Source organism: Adiantum capillus-veneris, chromosome 27 (assembly GCF_014529385.1).
Source record: "Adiantum capillus-veneris isolate H3 chromosome 27, ASM1452938v2, whole genome shotgun sequence".
NCBI lineage: Eukaryota > Viridiplantae > Streptophyta > Polypodiopsida > Polypodiales > Pteridaceae > Adiantum > Adiantum capillus-veneris.
This window is the reverse complement of record NC_140957.1, coordinates 93,151,611-93,175,950: the sequence shown is the minus strand read 5'-3', so window position 1 is coordinate 93,175,950 and position 24,340 is coordinate 93,151,611. Positions and strand designations below refer to the sequence as shown.

General features: G+C 42.7%; 2 protein-coding genes across 2 annotated transcripts in view; one reads left to right on the top strand and one right to left on the bottom strand.

The window, feature by feature from the left end:
- Positions 1-5,733, top strand: part of EMB2444 (RNA-binding (RRM/RBD/RNP motifs) family protein) — a 63,257-nt gene extending 57,524 nt beyond the window's left edge. Inside the window, exons 7-9 of the mRNA XM_086502832.1 lie at positions 4,197-4,283; positions 4,364-4,457; positions 4,551-5,733. Coding sequence (XP_086358958.1) covers positions 4,197-4,283; positions 4,364-4,457; positions 4,551-5,284 — 915 coding nt within the window. The 3' untranslated portion in view covers positions 5,285-5,733. The remainder of the gene's footprint in view (positions 1-4,196; positions 4,284-4,363; positions 4,458-4,550) is intronic.
- An 11,511-nt stretch (positions 5,734-17,244) lies between these two features.
- Positions 17,245-23,943, bottom strand: LOC147422410 ((R)-mandelonitrile beta-glucosyltransferase-like). The gene is made up of 2 exons (XM_086503181.1): positions 23,343-23,943; positions 17,245-18,321 (listed from the first exon to the last, which is right to left on the bottom strand). Exons 1-2 carry the CDS (start codon positions 23,848-23,850, stop codon positions 17,387-17,389), a joined length of 1,443 nt encoding a protein of 480 aa, XP_086359307.1. The 5' UTR covers positions 23,851-23,943; the 3' UTR covers positions 17,245-17,386.
- Positions 23,944-24,340: the final 397 nt, after the last annotated feature.

Below are 24,340 nucleotides of genomic sequence, written 5' to 3'. Positions count from 1 at the left end.
AACTAATAAGACAGGAAATAGCAGGTTTTGATGGCAGCTATGTACCTTGCCGGTGATGCTATCAATTACTATCACTCATGGCACGAGGCACGGTTAGCCGCGCACCTAGAGGAAGCCGACGAATTCATGCCCCTTTCCTTCAATTGGGCCGATTTCCAAGACAAGCTCAAGGCGCGGTTTATGCCACCTCAGTACCTGGCACGATTGAAGGACGATTGGTGCGGTCTCAAGCAAAATGGTATGCCAGTTATGTCTTTCTCCAATCGTGTTTTGCAACTCGGCATTCAATTACGCAAATCGGATGTGGAGCGCAAGGAGGCATTCCTTTATGGTTTGGACGAGTATATCAAGTACGATGTCGGGGTGCTCGATCCAATCGATCTCAACAAGGCGGTAGCGATAGCTCTCGCACAGGAGATGAATCACAACAAGGGAAAGCCTAAAGAAAAGAAGACTTCTATAAGTACCTTTCAGACTTCTCAGAACCCTCAGAATGGTAAGAACGGTAACTCTTCTAACCAATCTTCTGATAGTCTCTCAAAAAAGAACTCTCAAAATGAACCTAAGGGTAAGGCTAACACAATTGCTAAACCTAAGCTCACTCCATATGAAAAGGTAGCACAAGGAATTCTAGGAGGATACATCACATCGGAAGAGCAAAGCACTTATTCTAAGGAAGGTCGTTGTTTCCATTGTCACATTAAGGGTCACATAAAAAGAACATGTCCTAAGCTTGACTCTAATGAATCTAAAGAATCCACAGAACCCACTTCCTCTGTCAATGCAATAAATGACAACACGAGTGTGCCCCAAGTTTCTTATGACCCTCCCATTGATGAGTCTCTCATTAAATGTTATGGTCATATGACAAGGCAACGTTTTGTCACATTGTTTGACCCAAACAGTTTGCATGATGTGATTAGTCCATCTCTTGTTGAGAGAGCCCGCCTAGAGGTTAGTCAGAAATCTCCTCTGGAGGTCTTTGGCTTCGCTTCCGGTATAAACTCTCTCATCACGAAGGAGTGTCTTGATATGTTGCTTACAGTTCAACAAGCTGCTTTCGGTGGAAAATTTTTAGTCTCTCCTCTCTCAGGATGTGATATGATTTTGGGCATTTGATGGTTTCATGAGCATAACTCTCTCATTGATTGGGCATAAAATACGTTCACTTTCAATGCCAAAAGTGACTCTCTCCTTGTCATTCGTGTAGAGCAAGTTGTTCATTCTTCATCTCTCATTTCTAATGTGCAGGCGAAGATTGAAAGGATTCAGGAGACAGACACTATCTCAGTCTCGTCTTTTCCAAAGATGATGATAAGCATATGAATTGCATGATAATGAGGAGCATGATAATTTGGATGATAAGGACAAGCATGATGGTTTGAATGATCAAGATGTGATTTCTCACAAGCATGATGATTTGCACGATAAAGATGATGTGATTGTTCACAAGGATGATGGTTTAGTTGATGCTTTTTGTAGCGAAGCTAACCTCGCTTTGCAGATTCGATCGATCACGAAGAATCGATCTTGGCTTTCGAGTCGAGGTCCAAAGAACCCCCTCAGGAAGAACCGATCTTGGCTCTCGAGCCGAGGTCCAAAGAATCCCCTCAGGAAGAACCGATCTTGGCTCTCGAGCCTAGGTCCAAAGAACCCTTACAGGAAGTACTATGTATTCGAATGATTAGTCAGCACGCATTGTTCGAGTGTTTCATTCGTGATTCTTCCTGTATTTTAGTCAACGTCTTTATGTAATCCCTTTTCCTAGGCATGACATATTGTACGTTGAGCACGATTCACTCATGGATGAGCACGAATGTATGCGGATTACTCTTGGAAAGATGAAAAGTTTGCATTCAAGGAATTCACATTTCATGTCTCTTCCTTGCCACGACACAGTCGTAGAAAGAGCACAAGAAGGATTGAGCATCAAGCATAGGCATTTCCATTGTGTTTTGCCACAGTTGATTGATTTAGATCAGAAAGTCTAGATTCGATCCCATTGTTTGCGTGTGTTTGATGAACGGGTTGGCACTCCATCACTTTGTTCATTTGCATTGCATGCACAATTTGTTCGAAAGTATAGTATTTTTCCAGTCACTTTACATGGAATGGATATGTTCATGTTTTGTGTTGGAAGTGGTTTCAGGAATTCTCAGCCTCGGAGATTCTTGAAGAAGGAAGAAGCATGACTATCGACGAAGTTGAAGCATTGAAGGAGCTACAAAAGACTTTGTGTCTCTTTCGGTGCGGCCCAAAGAAGCAAGCGTTGCAGACCATTATGAAGTTCAAGTATCGCACGACCCACACATCAGAGTGGGCCGGCGAAGAGTCCTTTCCAGGATTCCGGATGTTGTTGGCAATCTCCCTCGACGCCATACAGTTCGGTACCAGTACCCCACTTTGAAAAGGAGGGGATGTCACATGATACATCCAACCCTATGTGTCCGTGGACAAGCTACAACATGACCAGGGTTTAGTTCAGTCAAGTCAGTCTAGAATAGGAAGTGATCTGACACTTTTGTGAGTTTGTTCGCAAACCTTGCATGTCCAGACACTTAGATTACATGCATATCCTTTGGTTGCACAGAGCATGATTATCAGATTTCCATCAGAACCTATCAGGAGCATTTTTACAGTGCATTGACCTATTTTCCCTATTTTTGACATTTTTCACTTATTATTTTTAAGTGACTTTTGTTGGAAACTAGGTAGGGCAAATTTCATAAGTTTGTATATAAGAAACCTAGCGCTAGCACTTTCTGGCAGAAGGGGCAAGAGGAGCATTGCTCAATAGGCACCTTCTCAAGCAAGATTCCCCCCCTTAGGTTGGCGTTTTTCCACAAGACTAACCTAGCGTTTTCAGCAAGGAACCACCAACGTTTTCATTCCTTGAAGGCCTGGCAATTTCAGCCCCATAGATCAGCATGGACCAGCGTTTTTGTGGCAGCAAAGACAACGTTTTTGCAGGAGCAATTTCAGCATGACCAGCGTTTTTAGGACAGCATATCCAGCGTTTTTGCAGGCCTTGATTCAGCGTTTTCAGCCTTGCCATTCAGCGTTTTCAGCCCCATCAGGCCAGCGTTTTTCAGCAAGCAGATTCAGCAAATAAGAACAGCAGCAAGACAGCAAGACGATTGCAGATCCAACCTCAGTAATCAGCTCTCAAGAAGTTCAGTGATTTGCCTTGTTGCAGCCCTTGCCGCATCGTCAACATCTCGAAGTACCCTAGATCTCCAGCGTCTTTGTATAGCACTAGTCTCGTCATTGTTGGCACCACTGTCTGCTTCGACATAGCATCACTTAGATTTGCATCAGCATCTTGTACCAGATTGTTCAATCAATAGCATAGACCACTCTCGCCATCGAGAGTGGGGCCCTTGGAGGAGGGTTTGACAACATTCCGGTGTCGTATTCTCTTCTCTCTCTATCTCTCAGTCTCAGCACCTTTATTCACAGTGTTCATCACTTTGTTTGTCTCCATTGCACTCTCTCATTAAAGGAACGGAAGGCTCTCCCTTTCGTAAGTAAAAGGAACCCTTGAGCATAGTTCAGAGCACTCATCTTGAGCAAAGTTCAACATTCACTTCCGCTGCACCTTACAGGCTTTCCTACGACTTTGGCGTCCAGGGCCCTTCTTCACCATGGTCCAGGATGTGCCCAGATGGCACTATCGACCACCTGTGTGGCTCCTTTCTCCTCCCATTTTGTGATTTAGCCTCATTGTACATATTTTGTTTACTCACTGGGAGAGTCTCCTTATGTTGATGTAGCCCTCTCCAATAGAGGTGGTTTGTAGCCCTGTGGGCAGCAGTTTTATCAACTAATGGAAGGATCTTTTTCTCGAGGGAAAAAAAAAAGAGCCTGCATGCTGCCAAACATCTGAAATCCTCGAGGTCATATTAGGAATTTCAGATAAAAATTGCAGGCTTTAAAGGGCATATTAGGAATTTTGGTAAATCAAGGATGTATTGGGAAGATTTGTCCAAATTTGAGGGGCATTTTGGGAATTTAAAAATTGCAGGGGTATTTTGGTAATTTCCATAAATTTGAGGAAATTACCCAAAAATTTATGTTGATATGTCTTTTGTCACTTTTAAGCTAATGTCCCTCCTTGCTACTTAATGCTGTTTCCGAGCAAGCATAAAGTAAGAGATTTTTCAAATATTCCTCACTTCTTATTGTGTGCATGCCAGATCATGAGGGACCCTGATTCTGGAAATTCCAGGGGTTTTGGATTTATCAGCTACGATTCATTTGAAGCTTCAGATGCAGCTATTGATGTGTGCTTCTAAACTGCTAGACTCCCACCTCTTAAGCCCCTTCTTGTTTTAACAACTTTCTACTTCATCTCTTTTTGCAGGCCATGGCTGGTCAGTATCTTTGTAACCGACCCATAACTGTGTCATATGCTTATAAGAAGGATACTAAAGGAGAACGTCACGGTACACCTGCTGGTAAGGCTTCTCATACATCTAGTGTACTTTCATAAATATGTTTCCTGCTAGATAGAAGGCTTCAGAAGTAACATGCTTGCTTGTCTACTGCAGAGCGAATGCTGGCCTCGAATAACCCGAATATACAGAAAAATAGACCTCATACTCTTTTTGCTAGTGGTCCCCCATCTCTTGCAGGCCCTCCATCAAGTGGACCACCAAGTATGCCAATGCAGGGATTGGGCCCTCCTCCAGTTATCCCAGTCCCTTTCACGAATGGTCCACTGAATCCATTGGCAGCGCTTCAAAGGCCGCCACCGCCACAAGCACCCATGCCAGCTTTTATGGGGCAACCCGGAGCACCTACTATGCCGACAGCTTCTGGTTGGCCCAATCAATCGATGCAACAGGGGCAAGTGATTCCTTCAATGGGACAACAGCAGTTCAGGCCGCCACCACCCATGACGAGGCCAACTCTACCTCCCAACATGCCAGCACCACCTCAAGGATTTACTGTTGTTAGACCTCCGCCACCCATGGGTATTTCGCCCCCCATTTGGAGAGGACCTCCGGCACCTGGGCAGACAGGAGCCCCTCAATCTTCCTCTCAACCCCAAAGCACTCTACCGCCTCAAGGTATGCCAGCACCCCCTGTTAGCCAGTCGACAATGCTGCCGCCCCCTCGTCCTGTGGGCATGCCGCCACCGCAAGGACTAATGCCCCCACCACCAAGGCCACCCGCTTTTGTTGGGCAAGGAGGTGGGGCTCCTTTGCCTCTAGGTGGCCTTTCTGCACCCCCTCCACCCTCTGTGTCTACTATGCCTCCACATCCACCTTCACATGGGTGATTATGGAACTTATCAGATTTTTAAATGAGGATAGAGCAGCAAACATACCGGCACGCAAGGAAGAAGCTAAGAAGATCTCTCTCTCTCTCTCTCTCTCTCTCTCTCTCTCTCTCTCTCTCTCTCTCTCTCTCTCTCTCTCTCTCTCTCTCTCTCTTTGTGGTGCGTGCACGCTGTGCAGAAGGCGGGTTCTTGTTGGGTTATTTTGATGTTCTTTCTTATGCAGTGTGGATTATATTTGAGCCCTGTGCATGACATCAATGCCTTTGAGTACCGAGGAAGCATGCAAATTATTTTGTTTTCATATGGGTCCCTTTGAGACTACCTTTAATTAGGATGAAAGGACATTATAGTGGTTATTTATCTCAAGTATTGGTTTTTATTACTTATGAAACATGATGTAATTTGTCTAACAATGAAGGTGTTAAAATGTGGCAGCTGTGGTTTTAAAATTTCGGAGTCAATATGACAGATTCTTGTCATTTAAATTCAAAAAGCCATAATAATATGTAACATGGTCTGTTCTACCTAGAAAGAGGAGCTCCTTAATGAGTTTGCAGCCTTCTTTCAAAAAACCTTTGGGCCAATGGAAGATGTGCATAGACTACAGGATGTTGTTAAGCATGACTTGCATAGTTGGATGAAAAATCAGAGTTTCCTGCCATATGTGCAGGGTTTTCTTTTCCAAACGTTTTAAAGCGTCGTATGTAAAAATGAAATATGATATTGCAGACATTACTCCATTTGCAGTATTAAGAAAAATTTTCCCATGCCTAGTTTTGGGGTCCTTTTGGCTTCACCAGCTTTAGTGTAGACTTATTATGTTATCTAAGGCGTTTCAAGCTCTCTTCGAGTTTTGTTTATGAGTTTGAGTTCGCTGTGAAATGACACATTAGTGGATGTTTTTGTGTAGAGTAATTATGGTTCAACCCAAGCTAGCCAGTCACACTTTCCACATATTTCCATACCCCATATGATTGTGGAGAAAAAACTATGAAGAAAGTTATGGTCGGCTCAATGCTTTTCGCTTTTAGCATGAGGTATCTGTAGTCTCTTTGGGATCTCGATCAATTGGAGCCATGATCTCTCATTACCATTTCTGATTAGTAGGTATTTTTTTCATGAATTGTTAAAAGGTCGAGGAGTCTGTAGTATTATTACAATCGCGTCAATACGTGTACTTGAAAATTGAGGTGGTTTAAGTTTAAAAGTGGTGCAAACTTTGGAATTTTTTCTAGTAGCATTGTAGAACACTCACCTTTATTTATTGCTTGCTCTTCTATAATATGCTCAAGTAACATGAAATGCAAAACTCAGCAGTGCTAAAAATTGGAAATGGTTTATATATTGAGATGTGATAGGGGATCTAAGCTGCCCTGTCGGTGCATCTGTTGTCCAAAGATGGCATGGCAAGTGTTGTGCTTACACATTGTTCGATTTGTCAGGCATCTTACATATACCCAAAACATTGTAAACTCAGAAACCTTATTTCTGAATCAAAAATCTCACCTACGGCGCTAATTAGTTAAGTTGTTTAATATCTCAAGGTTTTGAATGGGGCAAGATGTCCAATTTTTCAATAGCCAAAAGTTTGCTGCCTAGAAAGTACAGAAGTGGTTACAGCAGTTGACGACTTTCCATAGGGAAAACTTCAAGCTACATGACTCATACAAAGTCCTTATCAACTTTTTTGTACTTCAACTTTTTAATTGGATGTTTTTTTAGATTCTTCAACCAAAATTTGAGATAGAGCGTCTAGACTGCCTGCAGTCAGTTAGTTAACAGTGGCAAAATTGCAGTCCTTGCAAAGTTGATAAGGAGTGGAGAGGATTGGCTTTAAATGAGTTGTTTATAAAGGGCAAAACAAATCAACAACAATGATTTTGCAAATCTTTCTGTACGTACTTTTCCAAATGCTTTTGTAACCCAAATACAAGCTCATACCTGCTCATCTTCACACTATGAGCTGAAATGAAGCTCACCTAATGCTTCTCTTCTCTAGACTTGAGTGATTTCTTTTGCACCATGCTCCAATAGTGAGCTCTAGAATGGTTGGCTACTCGCCAATGTACCAATGCTCGCACACCACAAAGTGAAAGCTCTCTACAATGAGCTCCCCATGCCGATGAACTGACCTTTGAAACCAATTGCGAGTGCTAGTGCGGGAGCGTGCATGTGCGGTTCGAAGGAGATGAGGGAGATGTTTGTTTGGTGGAATCCAATAGTGAGCAATGAATCATTCACTCTTTCTTTTATAGATAAGGAAGAATAGAGTAAGTAGATGGGTTAGTGATTGTTCGTTCGAGCACTTGATGGTACCCTAATCTCTCTCTCTCTCTCTCTCTCTCTCTCTCTCTCTAGTTGTTAAAAGTGCAACTTTGACTTTGATGAGGTCTTTTTTGCTGCCAAGAGTTAAAAAGAAAGACGGCATAAACGTTCACATCAAGCTTCTTTGATGACAAAAAGACATTTGTAGAAGGTTAAGAAATGAGGAAGAGTGTCAGGTATATTATAATTAGATTAGTTGCATATTTGCTCCCAGTGTATATGTACATGCCATGAGTGATAACAAGTGTAGCTAGCTTATTTTTATGGAGGTGTAGGATGAACACTTTGGAATTATTGCCATGCAACAATTAGGGGTTTTTTTGGTAGCTCGTCTACCCATCAAGCACATTGATGAAACCAAAGTTACCGACAAAATTTAGCACCTTTATTTCATTTCTACTCTTTTGAACTATATTGTGGTTGTTTGTCAAATGTTGCATGGAAATTTTGGTTACTGGAGCCCTTTTTTGCACTAGCTAGAGTATTTCCACCATACATAAGTTTTGCTCTAGCATGAACTCCTTTCCCAAGTTTGGCTTGTAGCATGGCAAGCTTTATTGAGAGCAGTCTCTATCTGTGTGGATGTTTCGTGATTAAACATCTCATACTTTACATATTCTTTAGCATTTTTTTGAATGTTTCCTTATTGTGTTTAGCTTAGTAGCATACTTTGCTACTTCATGTTTATATTAGCAAGAAGTGTTGCACAAGGCTCAAAATACCCACAACTTTGACTAAGTACTCTTTAATCCTACATGCATTGCCATAAAACATATGACTTCAATTCTTGCATCTAAGATGTGTTGTTTTTTGTGGGTTGGCTCATCCACATACTACCAGTTTGGTTCTTGACCCCTTGTGCAAAGCTTGTCAATACCTCCTCATATGCCAAGATTGATGCCCCTCATCCCCATGTGGGAATTCTCTCTCTCTCTCTCTCTCTCTCTCTCTCTCTCTCTCTCTCTCTCTCTCGCTCTCTCTCTCTCTCTCTCAAGAATCCTCAATTTTAGGAGCTCAATTGGAGCTACCAAATAAGCATCAAATAACTTCTCAAATTACAATCGGTGCACCAAATTAAAACCAAATTATCCTTTTGATAATAGTTGTACGTCACACATAATGTAAGCCCTAAAAAGCTACTTTCATCTACAGATACTTGTTCTTGATGTACTCACTTTAGGATTGAACCTATTCACGTTAGCTTTACTTGCAATATTGACTCTCTTGTCTTCATATTTGTGCATACACAATTAATGAATAAAATCATTTTTATCCTCCATAAACATTGAATAATACATCAAAGCTTGGCCATAATGCATGCAAATCCTAATACACTAATTTAGATCCATTCAATCTCACTAGGATAGATTTAGCTCTCGTAATCCCTATCTTTTAATAACTATTTATTTCAACCCATGAAAAACTTTGAGCTTTTGTATATGCTCAAATCAAAACTTACCATAATTGCGGCTAAACATCTACCAATTGAAGATACCCTAAAGTGTATCCTATTTAGTACATCATAAGAGTTCCAATCATTGCAAGGTCGCAACTAAAGAAAGTGTGCACCATAGAGGCCAAATCCATGCAAGGGCACAATTAAAGAATTTATTGGTTGCCAACTCAAGGCGCATGCCCCCAACTATTCAATTGACCTAACTAGGCCCTTGTTCCATGAGCCCTTGTTGATTTGTCATACTTTCCCTCAACCACAAGCCCTTCAAGTCTCTTTAATCAAAGGGTTTCCTCTAAAGAATCTCTAAATGAGACTGTGCAAGTTTAGAGCATGTGCAAGCCGATCTAAGATAATGAACATCTGTTCACTCATATGTCAACAAAGCATTCCAAAGAGCTTAATGCATAAGCATAAATTCTTTTCAAGAGTTATATTGTGAGGGGATGCTTTGCAGACGCATCAATTACCAACTAAGTCCTTAAATTTTTCAAAAGGGAGTGGAAAATCTACAAATTGGTCTTAACAATGAAGTACATCATTTTCTTAGGGTAATCAAGTTTCTACTAGTTGAATCATCACCTAAAGGTTTTGTTGGAGTCTTGAAGTTTTCAAATTCTACTTGTACTCTTCAAGAGTTATATTGTGAGGGGATGCTTTGCGCACGCACCAATTACCAATCTTCAAGTTCTTAATTGTTTAAAAAAGGAGCGGAAAAATCTACAAATTGGTCGTAACAATGAAGTACATCCACTTCTTTGGGTAATCAAGTTTCCACTAGTTGAATCATCACCTAAAGTCTTTGTTGAAGTTTTCAAATTCTTCTTCTTTTACTCTTTGAACTTGTGCAAAAGTATTAGGACCTAGTCTCCATCTTTTGTTTTGACCAAATTAAACTACTACTACTCCAATCTACTATGTAGGTCTTTATGTTTTTTTCTATGGACATCATTGTCATAACCTTGCAAAGGAAAAGAAACAACCAAGAGTTGTTTCAAGTCCCCTATGTTCTATTATTTTCACTCGTGTAAGAACACTCTATAAAAACAACGATATGACTTTCACACTTAAGGTGAATGGATATCCAATGAAGAATCTATATGGCCCTCTCAAACCACCTCCTCATGAGGGAAGTAGATCCTAAAGAAGAGCTACCCTAGCTAAATTTCTCTCCAAAAGTAAACAAGGTTTATGCCTAACACTCGTTGCAGTGGACAATAGTTATGTGCATTTTGCCATAAATGCTTGGAAGATCTTTAATAGATCTTTGGAGAGCCAAAGGTAAGAATCCAAAGGGGTGGACTCTACAAGATTAGCATTGAAGAAGTGAAGATCTCTCTAGCCGCATCATTAGGCTCAAGAGTGTATGCACACAACTTGCCTATATTAAATCACCTATCAAAAGTAAAGACAAAGGAGCTAGCTTGTTGAAAGCACTTCCCACCAAGAAGTATGATCAAGTTGTGACACCATTGAAAGAGAAATAGTGGAAATTATAGGGGAACCGGCCTTCCAATGATGAGTTAATTGGTCAGACTAAGACTTAGAGCAACTCTAGTCAGCTAATAAGATTAGAAAGACTTAAGATTAAATTTGAAACTAAAAGAGAGATGTAGCTAAGACTAGAATCAAAAGTATGAATGTATTGCAAATGAATGATACACCAGTAGTTGAAACTAATACTGATACCAGACTATACAAAACAAATGCTTAAGGAACATAGTAAAACTATAATGGCACTAGCAATAGAGACTATGACAACTATGCACTGAGAAATGATCAACTAAGATACAACGACAACAACTACAAAATGCAGTGGAGGTCTTAATGATTTTCCTTGCCTTCTCAGGGGCCTTTTTTTAAAAAAATCACTTCTCTTTGAACAATGATTTGTAAAATCCTTATATCTTTCAGCTAACAAGGCTTGTTCAAAAGGTGTGCACATACTTCTTCTGTTGTTCATCATAAACAATTTTCATCGCTTGTGAGTGGACTCCTTCCCAACTTCTAGAAAAAATTGGTAGTGAATCCATCCAACTCGCACTCTCGCTAGTCAGTTGATGCTTGCATCAAAACAAAAGTTATGCACGATGCCTATAACTTGGATAATGTTTGAGATTATCTAGAATGAACTTCTCTAGGATAGTGAAAGTTTTGATATTAGTTTGTAGAAGTTCATTGGTCATTTTGACCAAAATTAATAGGTGATCTTTCCAATGTTCAAGCATGTCCTTAAAGGTCTTTAAACTATCTTCAAAGTCCCTCTTTGCATATTGTTCATTATATTTACCAAAGTTTCCTTCCAAGGTGTCCAAAGTGCATATATTTTGTCTTCCCAATTCTTAAGCTTGTTGGCCAAAAGGATATATACTTTCCAACCAAAAAATTGGGGAGGCAATGCCGAATAAATCTTGGGAAGGATTCATCAATTGCATATAGAGGTTGACCATGTTAATCATGTGCCTTAATTTGGAGTGCATGCTTTAACTCCTTCATCACTTTAGTCAAGCACTTGTGATGAGGACCATTCCATAAGAACAACTCATGCTTTGTTCTAGGGCTCTCTGTATTGCTTGTTGTAGGCACTATGTATCAACACTATGAAATGTAGGAACGCTACCCTAGACTTCAAAACCATTAGGATTCTCTTGAAAATCTTGTTTTTATGAAAATTATACATAGTATATGTCTACTGATAAACCATTTAGAGTTTGCATATGCATCACAATTGTGCATAAAATTGTCTCTCCATACGCTTAACAACTGGCTTGGAGATCCTCAGTAACCTATATATACTCCATCACATAGGTATGTACTCCGGATACCATTGGTTGTAGTGTGCATTTTTAAGTGCCTCATCTCCCACTTCACAAGAATTTTCTTGAGAGATTTTCTAATGTTCTTGACAATTGATGAGTAGGTCTCCAACCATCTCCTTCTTAGTTTTGGTTGCATTGGCAAGTAGATTCACTTGGTCTCTCTTCAAAGCCTCCAACAAACTCAAGTCGAGGCGTAACAACACTGTTTTGAAATTCGTTTTTTAGCTTGTAGAATGCAAATATGAATATTTTGCCAACACTGCCCCTTCGCTTAAACCTCATTTTGACGTGGTCTACAACTTTGCAAAATAATTTTTTTGCAAATTCCTCACCGTTTTGCTGATATTCACCTCAGACTAACTGTATACAAAAATTTCAGGTTTTCTGTTTCGCATAGTGTGCGAGTTTGATGTACTTTTTGGAAGCACAACAAGTGCTTGAAGTTGGGTGCATAAATTTTGAGCTAAAGATGTAATTGCAGTTTGTGCAAGCTTGTGGTTTGATTTTTTGGTAGATCTGGGCACATAATCATGGAGGCGTTTACACACCATCGAAGTGGTCTGTTGAGAGACGTGATTTTTCGAGCACATAGGTGGGGCTTCTTTCACAAGTTTTTCACATGACACTTTGACAACGATTTTGTGCTTTGGTTCATGATCTTTGCGTTCACGGATTTCCATATGATTATGATGCATGGTTGATGCCCATTATACATGCATTTTCATGAGCACTTTTGAGTGATGGTGAGCTCTCTTGAGAGCATTGTTTTCGCATTGATCAGGTTTCGGTATTGCAACTCTTTTGGAGCTTACTTATGCACGATCACTTGGTTGATGTACGTCATGATGCTCGTAGGAGTTTGATCTCCATTTTGCAACTCAGAGATCATGGGTATCATGTCCAGCTGACTGATGAGTCTTACTTGATGAGGAGAGGTTTGCTTGTGATAGCGCGAGACCATCATGGTGCTTGTTTGACTCTTCTCTACGTTCTTGGTGTAGAGACACCATAGTCTCTGTGAGTCCGTTTCCATGTAGACATTTGCAGTCTAGGCGAATGTCTACATCCGTAGTCTAGGCGAGTACACTTTGTTGAGATGAGCAGCGTGACACTTCGCTCGTTGATGCATGTAGGGTATGAGGACAGACATGTAGAGCAAGATAGCTCTTTGAGTGCATGACTAGAGTAGTCACCGGTGGCGGTGACAAATTTCGAGGCTTTGCTAGTCAAGGAGCAGAGAAGTGAGTCACATGTGCGAGACAATGCAGTCTCAGTGACTTTGTAGACATGTAATTTTACGGATGAGCTCCAAGTTTTGTGCACGACATGTCTGTAGATGTAGAGTTAGAGCAACCATGCTCTAGCAAGACACAACAGATTGATCCTCTTAGGACAGAGATGCATCCTACCATGGAGATGAGCAATGTGGAGTTCTTTGAAATGCTCATGCTAGAGACTGATATGGTGATTCCACGATAGGTAGAGCATGGTACAATGGATGTAGGGATGATCGATGTGGAGTTCTTTGACACGCTTATGCTAGAGACTGATATGGTGATGCCACGACATGTAGAGCAAATGTAGGGATGGTCGTAGCATTGAGCACCCTTGATTTGTCATATCCATTTGTTTCTAGTCCTGATGGTGCAGGTATTTCACATAGTGCATAGGTGGTTGGCAGGGATAGGTTAGCCAAGGTTGCACGGATTTCATTAGTCTTCACGACTTTCATGTACGACCTCTTAGTGTCAAGATCCGACATAGCAGCTGCAGTGGGAGTGTTTGCAATGAGGGTTGTCAATCATGCAATGATTGACACTAGCATGATGCATCATGGAGTGGTGCAGGTCATTATAGGATACCTGCAGGGTATGCATGCTGATTCTAGCCGGGATATAAGCTTTGCACACCGCTAGAGCCTACACGACGGCATGCATTGGCTTCGAGAGAGCTAGTGGGCATAGGTTGAGACGAGTTTCATCCCTTACCTATTGTACATACTACTAGGTCATATAGTAGTACCACTTATCGGCATATTTTTGAAGATTGTTGGGGTAAAGACGGTGTGCCTCTTACCACGGTCGGACACGCCAAAGACGTCTGACCGCCCATTATTTTATCTTGGATCATTACCACTAGATTTAAAATTCCCTATCCTAATGGCATAGATGCTACCTGTTTGATTATTTATCTTCTTGCCACTCTTTGTAGTACTTTTCACAAAAGGCTCTAGCTTGTAATAAGCTCAAAGCTTTTTGCAAAGTTTTGGACTTACTCCCTTTTGTGGAGTAATCACTAGGGTATGGCACTTCATATCATGATAAAGTCTTAAAGACCTTAGCAAGGCTAAATGGGAAACGCCCAATGGCACGGCCACATGGATGACATGCACTGGGGATCTCTTTGGTCCAAGGACTATAAGTGTAGAGAGGGGATGGTTAGGAGGAGTGCCAGTTATCACCATACAAGACTAGTAACCTTTTAGTGGTGTTAGAGTAGGCATCGTCCTTTTTGGACAACATACATACAACCATTGCATGGTTGCATGGAGGCTGCAATATGGTAGACATGAATCTCCCATGGCCACAAGCCAAGGAGGAAGGTAGGGTGTGTAGAACACAAAATGCATGCATCCAAACCTAGTCACTGTCAAGCCTCACCATATCAATGGTAGAAGAGAAATAACCATAGAGACTAATATGTCAATCCGTGGGATGTAGCTGACTCAACTAGTGCATACAAGCTAAGAGAGGTTTTCAATCCCTCTCAAAACCCAGTCACAACTCACTACTCTCAAGTGTCAATCTCTAGTGAGTGTTAGTCGCCAAAATTTAGTCTTCCAACTACAAGCACACATGCGTGTATCATAGCTAAAGTACTTCCAATGGAGCCAAACTTGCTAGGAGGTAGACAAGACCAAATAGAACCTCTCTATGGTCTCAAATCGTTGATCTAGCACTCCCAAAAATCATTCCTAATAGTAGTGACCAATTTGTTGCACGGTATCTATGATGTCTAATACACTAAATAGCTTCATTTAAGGAGATCTATCCTCTCCTATGCTTGAAATTCCAAACGGATGCATAAATTAAGCAAAAAAAGCTAGAATAGAAAGAAGATGGCCATGAGAAAAAAACTTTGCAAGGGACTTACGTTGAATTGAAGAGCTCTCACCCATGATCACAATCCCAGTCATGGACCTGCGATAGCATTTCACATGAACGAGATACAAACCCAACAACTAAGAGGATAGATGGAGTACTCAAAATGACAGAGTGCTCACTTTCAATATCCCAAAACTGGGTTCATTTTTACAAAATTGGACTCTATATCGTAGCCAAGGTCAAAATTAATTTCTCTTGCCAATGTGTCCTGTAAAATTGGTACGCTAAGTGTTATGGGTAACTAAATCATCCATCATCCCCAATCTACTCAATAAAGGCTCACATATAAAATCGTAAAAATAATATTTATAATTATAAATCCCACCTTGGTCACATGTGGTGCTACTTTCAATGGCATGCATTAGCTTAGCTGCTAACATTCTTCCCTTCCTAGCTTGCATCATTCGGTGACATGACCATGTGTAGGTTTGTCTTTAGGCCAACTGTCTTTGTGTCAGGAGCTTCAAAAGTCCTTTTTAGTTGTGATATGATTTTTTTCCAATTAGAGATAGAAATTGAATTAAACAAAAAGAACATAACATATGAAAGGCGTGGAAGCCTTGGATACAATCAAAAAAGCCTTTCTTAGGCTTGGACTTTATATCTAGAAGCTTTGATAGGTATAGCTACTCCATCATCATGCTCTAGGGCTCATTTGTGCTCCTGTTGAGCTTCCATTGGAATAGGCCACTTGCTGTTGGAGGGATCTTCAAAAGGTTTGTCGACATTTTGAATGAGCCACTTAGTTGTCCCCAAAGGGTTGGTCTAACGGTAAGGCTTTGGCCTCTCAACCTAGGGCTTGTGGGTCCAAATCCCCCATTGGGTCACACTCTAGAGGGACACCTTGTGCTCACCCGGTGTTCACATTGCTAGGGCTCTTGCCCTTGGACACTCCAGTGCATCCTGGGTCACCTAAGGAAGAGGTGGTCGCTACAAGTTCTCTCCGTCGTTCCCAGCACGTGGTGCATCGATTAGGTGGCCATGGTGATGCCTACGCGTGGCTCTTGCCCCGATGGTACACGGCCCTTGCCCAACCATGTAACATGGCTAATATTTAGAAGGGATAAGCACCTCCGTTTGTGGGCTCTAGATGTGTCAAAAAAAACAAAAAGAGCCACTTAGTCTTTCTTTATGAGTAACTTTAAGAGCATAGATATTGTCAGTAGCCTAGATATAGCAACCATGGGCTTGTGAAAGATGTCTCACCATGACTCACCTCTCCTTCAAAGCCAAGCAAAAAGTAAAAGATATATAAGAGAGCCAAAAACTCGTACATACATATTAACAACAGCCAGTCACGTTTTGGTGTTGGTTCTCTTGGTGGTGCTCAGAATTGCCTCAACTTCTCTGCTCCCAAGGCCTTCGTGAAGATGTCCACAACCTCCTCTTCTGTCTTCAGGTACCTAAGGTCAATGTCACCAACCTCTCTTGAAGTGGTAGTGCACCTCAATGTGCTTTTGTCCTTGCGTGGCACACTCGGTTCCCCACCAAATGTATGCTGTGCCAAGGGCTCCTAAGTTCTTGTTGAACCAAGTAGCAATGAGTTCCTTGCGAGTCTCAAGGTTAAACAAGGTGTGCTTAAGCTATTTAAGTGTCCTCATGTTGTTAACACAAACCCAAACCCAACATGAAGAAGAGCCCATCAACAAAGCCAGCTCCCATCTAAATCCGAGGAGCAGACTCCGAGCTTCTGCTGCTCCAAAATTTGTCCATCTTCCTAATGAAATCATACTTACAACTCAAAACTTAACAAGAAGCTTATTAAGTTTGAGACTTAATTTAGCTCTCAAATTCGAGGCAATCATTTCTTAGCTTTTGGACCGCCGACCTTTTCTCTAGCAATGAACTCAATGAAAGCCCCGAGTTTTATTTTGGGCATTTTAGACATCCTTTGTCCTTTCTTTAAAATCAATATTGCATAATCTTTTCGAATTGACCAACAAAAGCCAACGTGTCCAATGAAAACCCTTTTTGCAATTGGATCAGCTGAAGACATAATCATAGAACCAACATAAGGGCAACTACCATTCACATGTTCTACATGTAGAGAGACAAACTCACAAGTACTATTTATTTTTTGCTATTAGCCATTGGTACATGCTTGGCTTTTTTGTTTGAACCAAACTCATTGAAATTTGCTAAACATAATGGTATTTCATCTAGCACATGATTTCTTATTTTAATCAAGCAAGACACTAATTTATTCCCAAGGAAAGATGCATGTCATTAGTGTATCTATAGTGCGACCTTCCGCACCTTAATTTAACAACTTTCTAATTGTAAAACTAACAATTCACTGAATTGCTTGCTCAATGTGAGACTTGTGAGGAGGGTACAGATTTTATATTGTCAGAGAACCTTCTCTAAGTGAGTCCAGAACAGGAATCAAAGCTGAAAGCCTAGTCTGAGCACTTTTGGAAGCTGCCTCTTTGAGAGAAGCACAATTTCTCTTAACAGCAGGAGGCAGCTCCAACATAAGGGCTCTTATCTTCTTCTCTATGGCAACCCTTGAGACAAGCCCCTCCTCATTATGATCTTCCTTTCCAAAGTAGCTCAATCCAACTCCCCAGCTATCTATAATGCACCTGCAATTCAGCATTTGGTCTCCAAAGCTTGGCCATCCCAACAAAGGCACCCCTGCTCCTATACCCTCTAGCACTGAATTCCACCCAGCATGCGTCAAGAAACCGCCCACCGACGGATGCATCAGCACTTTCATCTGTGGTGCCCAGCTCACAAAGCATGCTCTCTCCCTCACTCTCTCTACAAACGCATCTGGAAAATCCCCATCTTCTATCAGCCCCTCCCTAATCACCCATAAGAAAGGCACCTTTGAATCCTCTAACCCGTACGCAAGCTCTTCTGCTTGGCATGCAGAAAGCGTAAATAAGCTTCCAAATGACACGAACAATACTGAGGATGGGATTTGCTCATCTAGCCACTTCAAGCATCCATGATCCTCTTCCCACAATGACTCATTTGCAAACTTATTTGAACCATGGGCTCTTGTGGAATAACTTGGAGGCAGCAATGGGCCACAACAGTCCCAGTGCTTGACGTTGATGTCGGATTTCCTCAAGTAATCAATCGCATTATGCTCAAGCTCATCGAACGTGTTCAACAGTATACATGTTGGCTCGTTTAGTTGCTTGAAGGACCGAATCATGTAGTCAAAAAGCGGATCAGATGGATCATAATCCTGTAGAAAGGAGATCATCTCGGTAACGAGGGTGGTTGAAGGCAGCATTTCTGGCAGGCAGTTCAGCAATTTGGCACCTGTTAAGGTAAACATTCTGTAAGTTTGTCCATTGAGCTCTCAACAAAACCTACTAACAAGTATCAAATCTTCATGCACACTAGAAAAACTAGGTACGAACAAGGATTGCAATAACTCCTATGGAGGCTTTCGACAAGAGGATGATGGACAAGGAGTTAGAACGCAAAGCAAGAAAAACAGAAAGAATGGCAACAATAGATCGTGAATCCGCAGAAAGAAGGGCAGCCATAGATCGTGAATACGAAGCAAGAATGGAAGCCATAGAGCATGAGCACGAGCAAGCACGCTTAGAAAGACAAGCCAAATTTGATCGTGAGAACAAAGCAAGACAAGCAGAATTTGATCGCGAGAACAAAGCAAGAAAAGAAAAGAGCGACCAACACACGAAAGAGTTCTTGCAACTCTTTTCTTTTGTGCAGGCGCAGTTTGAATAGAATCAGGAAAAGGAGACTCTCTCCGTCTCTTCTTCTCCACAGCATGACACACATGATTTGCATGATGATTTGAATGATGATGACAAGCATGATGATTTGCATGATCAAGATGTGATTACTCACAAGCATGATGATTTGCATGAAGATGATGTGATTGTTCACAAGGATGATGTGTTAGTTGATACTTTCTCTAGTGAAGCTAACCTCATTGCAGATTCGATCAATCACGAAGAACCGATCTTGGCTCTCGAGTCGAGGTCCACAGAACCCTCACAGAGGTCCACAGAACCCTCACAGGAAGATTCGATCGATCAAGATGAACCGATCTTGGCTCTCGAGCCTAGGTCCAAAGAACCCTCACAGGAAGTACTATGTGTTCGAGTGATTAGTCAGCACGCATTGTTCGAGTGTCTCATTCGTGATCGTTTCCTGTATTTTCCTCAGCATCTTTATGTGATCCCTTTTCCTAGGCATGCCATATTGTTCACTGAGCACAATTCACTCATGAATGAGCGCAGATGTATGTGGATGGTTTATGAAAAGATGAAAAGTATCCATTGAGGGAAGTCACATTCCATGTCTCTTTCTTGGCATGACACAATTTCCGAAAGAGCACAAGAAAGATTGAGCATCAAGCATTGGCATGTCCATTGTGATTTGCCACAGTGGATTGATTTAGATCAGAAAGACAAGATTCAATCCATTGTTTGCGTGTGTTTGATGAACGGTTTGGCACTTCGTCTCTATGTTCATCTGCATTGCATGCACAGTTTTTTCGAAGAAATAGTCTTTTTCCAGTCACTTTACATGGAATGGGTATGTTCATATTTTTGTGTTGGAAGTGGTTTCATGAATTTTCATTCTCGACGATGGACGCATGACTATAGACGAAGTAGAAGCATTGAAGAAGCCAAAGAAGACTTTGTGTCGCTTTCGGCGCGGCCCAAAGAAGCAAGCGTTGCAGACCTTTATGAAGTTCAAGTATCGCATGACCCACGCATCAGAGTGGGCTGGCGAAGAGTCCTTTCCAGGATTCCAGACCCTGTTGGCGATCTCCCATACAGTTCGGTACCAATACCTCACTTTGAAAAGGAGGAAATGTCACGTGACACATCCAACCCTATGTGTCTGTGGACAAGCTACAGCATGACAAGGGTTCAGTTCAGTCAAGTCAGTCTAGAATGGGAAGTGATATGGCACTTTTGTGAGTCTGTTCGCAGACCGTGCATGTCCAGACACTTAGATTAGATGTATATCCTCTGGTTACACAAGATTTCCATCAGAACCCATCAGGAGCATTTTTACAGTGCATAGACCTATTTTCCCTATTTTTGACATTTTTCACTTATTAATTTTAAGTGACTTTTGTTGGGAACTAGGTAGGGCAAATTTCATAAGTTTGTATATAAGAAACCTAGCGCTAGCACTTTCTGGCAGAAGAGGCAACAGGAGCACCTTGTTCGACAAGCTTCTCAACAAGACCCCCACAGAGGTCTAGCGTTTTTGCAAGAGACAGCAAAACCTAGCGTTTTTGGATTCAAGACCAGCCCTGGCGTTTTGCACAGCAGATCAGCCCCGGCGACAACAGAACACCGCCGATCAGCCCTAGCGTTAGCGGGATCCCACAACAGATAGCAAATTTTCCCGCAAGATCATTTTCAGCCCTAACGTTTTTGCATCAGCCTGCCAGTCCAGCGTTTTTGCAGATCTTCGCGACAAGACCTCAGATAGCATCAGCGTTTTCAGTTTTCAGCAGTCAGTACTGGCAGGTAGAACCCCCAAACCTCGCACATCTCACCTTCCCGCAGCAGATCCTCGCCGCACGGTCAAATCCCACGAACTTTGCAGTTTCAGCCCGGAAAAGGCAGATTTCAGCATCTGCGTTTTCAGCGCGTCGTCGTCGTCATCGACATCGTCACCGACATAGAGTCAGAATTCAGAAAATAAAGATTTGCAAAGTTCAGTCCTTAGCATTTTCAGATTTCAGCCCGTCTCGTCGTCGTCCTCATCGTCGTCAACATCGTCGGCAAGTCCAAAGCATTGTAGAGATTTGTGCAATCAATAGTAGACCACTCTCGCCATAGAGAGTGGGGCCTTCGGAGGAGGGTTTGACAAGATTCTGGTGTCGTATTCTTCTCTCTCTATCTCTGAGTCTCAGCACCTTCATTCACAGTGTTCATCATTTTGTTTGTGTCCATTGCACTCTCTCACTAAAGGAACGGAAGGCTCTCCCTTCTGTAAGTAAAAAGAACCCTTGAGCACAGTTCGGAGTACTCATCTTGAGCAAAGTTCAACATTCACTTCCGCTGCACCTTACAATAAGCCTTTCCGTGAGAACCAGAGTCGCATAATCAAATTCCAATGAGCGTAGTTATTGCCGTTTAATTTGTCGCTGGCGCTCAAGCAAGGAGGGGCCATGATGAAGTTGCAAGAATTGGAACTCTTGGAAATCGTTCTTGCACTCCAAGGGTGGCCGCACGAACCAAGCCGCAAAAAAAAAGTCCAAGCTAACCCTCCCTTGAGCTCCACACTGCACTTCTCCCGATTCTCCACAAAACCCTTCAACAATGGCCACAAGGTTGGCATGAAGCCACTCCTTCAAGGCTCAACATGGCCCCTTTGAATTTTCTAAACCTTCTACAGAGGGTGCACAAGAATCCCTCCTAATCACCAAGACAATCTCGGTGGGGGTCCTCTGCTACCTCAAGGTGCTCTCAAGAATAGCGTTTTGAAACGCTATTGCAAAAAAATACTTGGGGCACTGGCAGGGAGGCCGTCATCGTCAAGGAGGTAAAACAAGTGGCCAGGGTGCCGCCATGAGGGGAGACTAAGCATTTCAAAACGCAGTGTACCAAGAATTGGACGTAGTGTCGTCGGCAGAGTGCTGCAGGGGCGGCGTATTGAAACGTCCAGTGGGAAGGGGGGTTAACCTTTCGGCGCCGGCTCTAGAGCACTTGCAAACGCCTAGCGTTTCAAAACGCTGGCGACGGCAGAGGGCTCAATGGTGCAGAATGGTCAGCGTTTTAAAACGTTGGGAACAACTGCGTTTTGGGCAGCGACAGAGGTTGTGAGGTGGGAAACACTGGCAAGGAAAGTTCTTCTTCTCTTCACGGGACAGCTCCTCTACTAAAGCTCTTCAAGCACCATCCTACCATGTCAAAGTCGACAATGCGGAAGCGAAGAGACCCCAAGGAGAGAGAGAGAGAGAGAGAGAGAGAGAGAGAGAGAGAGAGAGAGAGAGAGTCTCCTAAATCAATCAACCTTGGCAATGAATAATTGATTGTGTATTACAATGGAGACAAGGGGTTGCTTATATAGCAACCTTAGTAAATTGCCCTACCCAAACTTTGACAAATAAGTAAAATAAATACCTAAAAGCCAAACTAAATAATGGGATCACATTGGGTAGTTCACTTGAGATGCCAAAACAGTCACGTGTGCACCACGCACTGCACATGGGGTTGAACAGAGGGCAACAGAGGAAGGCCAAGGCCTGCCATATGGGGCTGTGTAGAGGGTCGGAGCGTCATAGAAAAACCCGCCAAGTAGGGCTGCGCAAAGGGGCGACAGCTAGAGGGTAGAACCCGCCTCTCTCTCTCTCTCTCTCTCTCTCTCTCTCTCTCTCTCTCTCTCTCTCTCTCTCTCATTATTTTGTACCTTTGTATTGACTAAAGAGTCTCTAGTCTTTCCCCCACTTCCACTCTCATTGCAACATTTTGTTTAGGATGTTAGTCTTCCTTTCAGCACACAGACTTTGTATTAGATTCACTAGTTTGTAACTTGTTGGTCTCATAGTCATTTTGGCCTTTTGTAGACGTTAATATCTCATCTCATCTCTCTCTCTCTCTCTCTCTCTCTCTCTCTCTCTCTCTCTCTCTGCGCACGAAAAAGAACACGTGGTCTCATCCTGGATACATGTCTGCATGCCTCGGATGTACGCCAAAATGCATGTGGCTCACGAGGCAAACACCAGAATCACAGACAAGGCATTGCTGTGTGATCAGATCTCTTGCAAATGCTTGACAGAATGAGGCATCCTGCAACACTGAATCAAGAATAGGTGATTCTCATCTACACCTAGAGGATGCATGGAACCTCAGCTGTAGAAATTGGTGCATGGTCAGACAGCACTGTCACCGGCCAATTTGTGACCGCCCCCTCATGAGAGGCAACCAAGGGACAACATAGAATCTACATTTTCTGCGACCATGCACTCAATCTGATTACAACTAACACATTATCCTCCAATTTATAGGCACTTTGGCCCCAAAAATTAAAACGCAATTCAAAGGTCAACTTTTATTTAAGCGATCTGCAAAAGTAATTAGTGCCATAAAGCAATCCCAGCATCAAAAATCAGCACCCCCATGCACCACAGCCATGACATCAGTCCATACACACTACCACATCATCAGTCCGAAGTTGATCTTGAGGCACGTAAAATCTAGTTCAAGTCCAACTATTCTATAGGGCTGTAGCCGACAAGGAGAGATTTGTACTTAAGGAAAGAATTACTACACAGACAAAGGGGCATAGCATTAGGCACAATTTCTTGGGAGCTTCAAGAGTAAGAGAAATGAGGATACCTGGGAGAGGACGGAAGCCTTGGACAACAGCAACATGGCAGGCAAAGCTAGCAGCAGATTGGACCCAGACGCCGACACGGGGAAGGCCATACTTATTGGCAACTTCTTGAGTGAAGCTCATAAAGAAGTCAGAGACAATGAAGGTGGTGGAGGTCTCACGATCGGCCTGCAGGAGACGGGCCACAAGCGAATCAAAAGAGGCCACGAGGCCGCCCTGACGCTGGGCATCGGTGGCCACAATTAGGGAGGGCAGGTCGCGAGCATGGCCCTCCGGGAGGCCGTCGTCAATGCCCACAAACTCCAGCTGCCCTCTGCTTTTGATCTCGTCTTCTTCTGATGATCCAGCTGCTGCTGCCGCCTTCCTCACTCTTGTCAGGTTTTGCTGACTGTGTACAAATGTGACCCTGCAGCCCTCGTCCTGCGCCAGCAGCTCTGAGAACCGCAGCAACGGGTTAGTATGACCTTGCCCTGGCCAAGCATACACTATGGCATGCTTCTGCTTCGACATCTTCAATGGCAACAGCAAATCTCTCTCTCTCTCTCTCTCTCTCTCACTCACTCACACACACACACACACTCACTCAGTTCCCTCAACTCCCCAGTCCCCCCTGCCCCTCGTCACTATATGTCCGCCTCTCTGGAGACGTAGTCAACTCCACATGGAAGCGCCGGCAATGACACGGCATCATTTTTTTCGCGCCACCACGCCGGTCGGCCACTGTCTTACAGAAGACCGTCTTAAGGCTAGTAGCCCCGGCCCCGGAGTCGGAGTCCGGACTCTTTACGTCTCACGAGACTAAGGGCTGAGTCGCGCCAGGTGGTAGTAGGGCCAAGGTTGGTTGAAGTTTGAATAGACACCCAAGGGAAGGATTTGAAGGGTAATGGGTTAACGCCTTTGAAGGAAAACATGGCATGCATTTGATTGGAGATGAGAGGGCTAAAAAAAAGAGATCACTTTTTCAGCGTAATGATAGCTTAAAGCCTCGTATTTTGCAGGT

Excerpts from the sequence above, each read along its gene's own strand:
- LOC147422410 (XM_086503181.1), bottom strand. The coding sequence starts at position 23,850 with ATGTCGAAGCAGAAGCATGCCATAGTGTATGCTTGGCCAGGGCAAGGT. Across the intron at positions 18,322-23,342 it reads AGGCTTCCGTCCTCTCCCAG|GTGCCAAATTGCTGAACTGC; the intron begins GTATCCTCATTT and ends TTACCTTAACAG.